Source organism: Mastomys coucha, unplaced genomic scaffold (assembly GCF_008632895.1).
Source record: "Mastomys coucha isolate ucsf_1 unplaced genomic scaffold, UCSF_Mcou_1 pScaffold21, whole genome shotgun sequence".
NCBI classification, from domain to species: domain Eukaryota; kingdom Metazoa; phylum Chordata; class Mammalia; order Rodentia; family Muridae; genus Mastomys; species Mastomys coucha.
The window spans coordinates 71,637,765-71,641,737 of NW_022196904.1; the positions used below are offsets into that span (position 1 = coordinate 71,637,765).

The following is a 3,973-nucleotide window of genomic DNA, read 5'->3' on the forward strand; positions in this document are numbered from 1 at the left end:
ACGGTGAGTGCTTCACTCTGGCTCAGGGTGGTTCCAAGCTGCTCAGGGCAGCACACCTCCTCAGGCAGTGGGCCTTGCACTCATGGAGCATGCTCAGGAATATGGGTCTGTGATTGTGGCCGGGAGGTGCTCGTGGGTTAGCACGCCCGTGCTCGAGCAGTGTTGGTTTATAGATTTGTTTGCAGTGTGGCACCAATTGACAGCCTGCATTGTGGCCAATCTCTCACTAGCTTTTCATCCTTAGAAGTGCCCAGCTCATCAGTCTGCACTAAAAACAACTTGCTCAGAGTCCATGGTGTCAAACCTGTCAGATGGACGCTCTCAGAAGAGGTTCCCAACAGCTCATCACAAGACAGCTCATCCTGCCTCCAGCAAGACCGGAAGTGCTGCTCCCTTACCTGAAGCCAGCTTGAAATCCCCTGAGCATCAAGACCCCTGTGGCAGTATCCCTGTCCAGGCTTTTGTTCCTGTTAGTGGTGACCAGACACTCTCCCGATCCACTGAAGATCTGTCACTACCACCACAGCCAGCGCTCCCTCCCCCACCCCCTCCCCTTCCTCCACCCCCTCCTCCTCTCCCTGCTCAGTCCTCCTTTCTAGGTACCACTCATCAGAATTTACAGCCACTCCCCCTATCGGGTGACAAGTCTGCTGGAAGATCATGTGATTGCCAGGAGGGCTTCCAGGGTCCAGGTAATCCACTGTAGTTCTGCAGATCTCTGGGTTCTTAAGCTGTTGAAGACATCTCTCAATTTCAATTTAGAATCTTCAGAATTTCCTAGTCTCAGTATGCCACCATTTGTTGTCTCATTAGTACTCTCCTATTGCATTAGTATAGGCAAGATTGAGTTTGACAAGTGCTAAGTCAGCCTGAAACCACATCTCTGTGCATTTGCTGACCATGTGGTACAACCCCTGAAGCTAGTAAAGATCCACTTCCATGGACTTCAGCATGGATGAGAGGTGTACAGTGTTTTTCAGTACAGCTGTGACTGGTGCTGTTAACCTGAGTCATTCTCAGAACAGACGTGTTGAAGTTAATCGAGAATACCAGAAAAGTGGGCCACCTTTTGTTTTCACACTGAATACACTCAAGTATTTGTTTAGCAAGGGCCACAGTTCTCATGCGTAGTTCTAATTATGGCTTTTGACATTGACTTTTGGGGGAAACTATCCTGAGCCTGCCAAGACTCAGTGCCTACTGCTTTGGGGAGGATTATCTTGGACAAACCCTGGCAAATTGCTGGGCTCTGCTCAGTCGCTCCACCTAGAGCATAGTTACAGGGATAGGGATGAGCGTGAAGCCTGAGAACAGTTAATGCTGGTTTTAGTAACTGAGCACTCTGCTTATTCTGAGTTTGGGGCTTCAGTGTATCTAGAACAAGGTATGAAGGAAAATTCCTACAGGCTCAGGTAGCAAGCGGCCCATCTGTAGGGTTTGCAACACCGTGTGAATAAAGAGTGGTTTTCTGTCTGCCCAGATTAGAGTTTGGATATGGCCAGGTCTTGGGTGGGGAGTATCCTCAGCTTAGCTTGGATACACAGTTTTGGGGGCTCTGTTAACTTACACTACTCTATGGTACAGGAGAGTAAGAAAGTGTGAATTAGAACTCTGAATTGTAGGACTTGCTCCATCAGTTTTCCAAGGGGATTAGATGAGAGCTCCAGTCCAGAATGGAACACACATTGTTAGCCATAGCCAGCATTTTAGTCCCCAGCTAGAAATGAATGTTAATCCTGATGGCTCACCTAGCAGATGTCAAAGTTATTCATGCCCCTGTGTCTGGCAGGTGAGGGAAGGTTACCCCCCCTCATGAGACCCCTCATGGTCTCAGGGTACCAGAGTTTTTGAAAAATAGCTTCTTTCTCCCCAGTGTCTTGGAACTCTGAGCTAATTTGTGTTTTGACAGCATTTCATACCCTCAAAAATAGAGCCCTTAGGCACCTCAGGTAAGGTGGCTAGGATCAGACACACTGCAGGAAGTGTGCTGGTACCTCTCATCAGCCTCAGGGAGATGCCAGTAAAGTATATGACTTAAGCCGTCCTGTGTATAGGAACCTACCCAGCTGTGCTCACGAGTGAGGCAGCACTGACTAATTGCCAAGACTGAAGTAGAGGAATGTGGGGCGAATGTTGAAGGTGTTTTTAGTGGGAAGGGAAATGGAGGAGAAAGAATTTAGAGGGAGCTTAGTCTCACCCAGTGGGTCAGATTGTTCCACCGCAGGCATCCTTAACTCTGTAGGGTGTCTTAAGTCATGTGAGCAGAAGATGGGTATGGCTGTGCTCTGTAACTTACAGTGTGTTTGAAGAAGTAGGCCGTAAGCAGGATAAACCCTCAGCTGTCTAGTTGTCCTGACTGAAACAGGGAGCGTGCGCTGAAAGCTGATCTGTGCCCCGGCAGAGCCTCACTGCAGCAATGCATGTTTGTTAGATTGTGGCATGAACTAGTATGTTTTCTGGAAGCCCGGATCCTCCTCATACTTGCTGTCTAATTTCAGGCTCTATGGATGAAGTGCTGGCCTCTCTCCGGCAGGGCAGGGCCTCTCTCCAGAAAGTAGAAATGCCCACCTTGCCTCATCCCCGCACCTCAGTCAATGAACAAGTTCTGGCTGCCATCAGACAGGGGGTGCGGCTGAAGAAAGTCTACACAGGCCCAGGTGTGGATCCCATCAAGAAGAGCACCAGTGACCTGGAGAGGAGCATCAGAAAAGCCCTGGAGAGAATCAAGAAAGTGTCTGCTGACTCAGAGGAGGACAATGACGAGCATAGCCCTGTTGAGTGGGACCACTAGGCTGGCTCTCCAGCTGACAGATGCAGGCAGGCCATAACCCTAGGTCCGCGAGGCGCCCTGAGAAGCTGCAACACTGGGAGGACAGTGAAGGTGTGCTGACTGCCACACAATACCCACTGCGGGGTAGGCTGGACATGGGAACAGTACTTTGTCCACTCCAGAGTTGCTGTCTGGCCCTGCAGGGAAGGACCTGTGGTACACATTAGACAGCAAGCTTCCATGTGTATGAACACTGGTTCCTCAGACTTCAAGGCTTGAATGTGAACATGATTTTAGCAATAATCAGAATAAATTGTATATATCCCAGAATTACCTTAAATATTTAAATTTTATTTTATGTATTGAACACAGAAACTCATAATAAACAATATTTATAGTGCATCTGTGTTATGAGGAAATGGTCTCTGACCCACTGTAAAAGCAAAGCTCTTCCTGCCGGGGGCAGGGGGGTGGTTGAAAATGTCCCAAGATTCCCGTTGAACAAGTGTTAGGGCATTAACAGCATTGTTCACCTCAGGAACTGGCCACCTGAGAACCTCTTCACTCGTTTGCTAAGTCAGGGATGGAGAGGGACTGATATGCAACAGCCTGGTCACTGCTCACACTGTGCCCACCTCTGTTCCTTTAACCACTCACCCTAGTCCTCAATCAGTCCTGGCTTTCTACCAAACCAAATGAACCCACATTTCTCATTTCCAGAGGCCTTCCATTTCTTCTGCATTCCATCTGGCCAGTACCAGCCTGGCATGAATAGGGGAGGTCTGAGGCCTTGCACAGCTGTGCTTGGACCTGCCTCTGTGGCTGTGGCTGTGGCTGGCTGGAGATCCGTCAGTGTAGCCACTGTCAGGAGGCCCCAGTCTCACACTGCCAAGGTCACCTCTTTGCCAGCCTGGCTCTGACATCGGGTGTGTGGGGAGCATGCACTGGCTCACACTGTCTCTGCACCTGCCCCTCACAGTATCGGGGTGTCTTTGGTTGCCTCAGGCCTCCTGCTCCTCTGGAATGAATTCAGTATTTGAAAAACTAGCCAAACCACAGCTTCGCAGGACTCTGCTCATCTTTCAGTTGGTTTTTTGTTCCCATTTTGTACTGTAGTTTCAGTATTGTAAGGTGTCAGGAAGCTACATGAGGTTTGGGTTAACTCTCAGCTTGCTTCTTCCAAAGGTTTTGAGAAGCTTTCAA

At 49.2% G+C, this 3,973-nt stretch overlaps 1 protein-coding gene across 1 annotated transcript in view; it reads left to right on the forward strand.

Moving 5' to 3' along the window:
- Positions 1-3,172, forward strand: part of Whamm (WASP homolog associated with actin, golgi membranes and microtubules) — a 32,786-nt gene extending 29,614 nt beyond the window's left edge. Inside the window, exons 9-10 of the mRNA XM_031387185.1 lie at positions 245-692; positions 2,499-3,172. Coding sequence (XP_031243045.1) covers positions 245-692; positions 2,499-2,791 — 741 coding nt within the window. The 3' untranslated portion in view covers positions 2,792-3,172. The remainder of the gene's footprint in view (positions 1-244; positions 693-2,498) is intronic.
- The last annotated feature ends 801 nt before the right edge of the window (positions 3,173-3,973 follow it).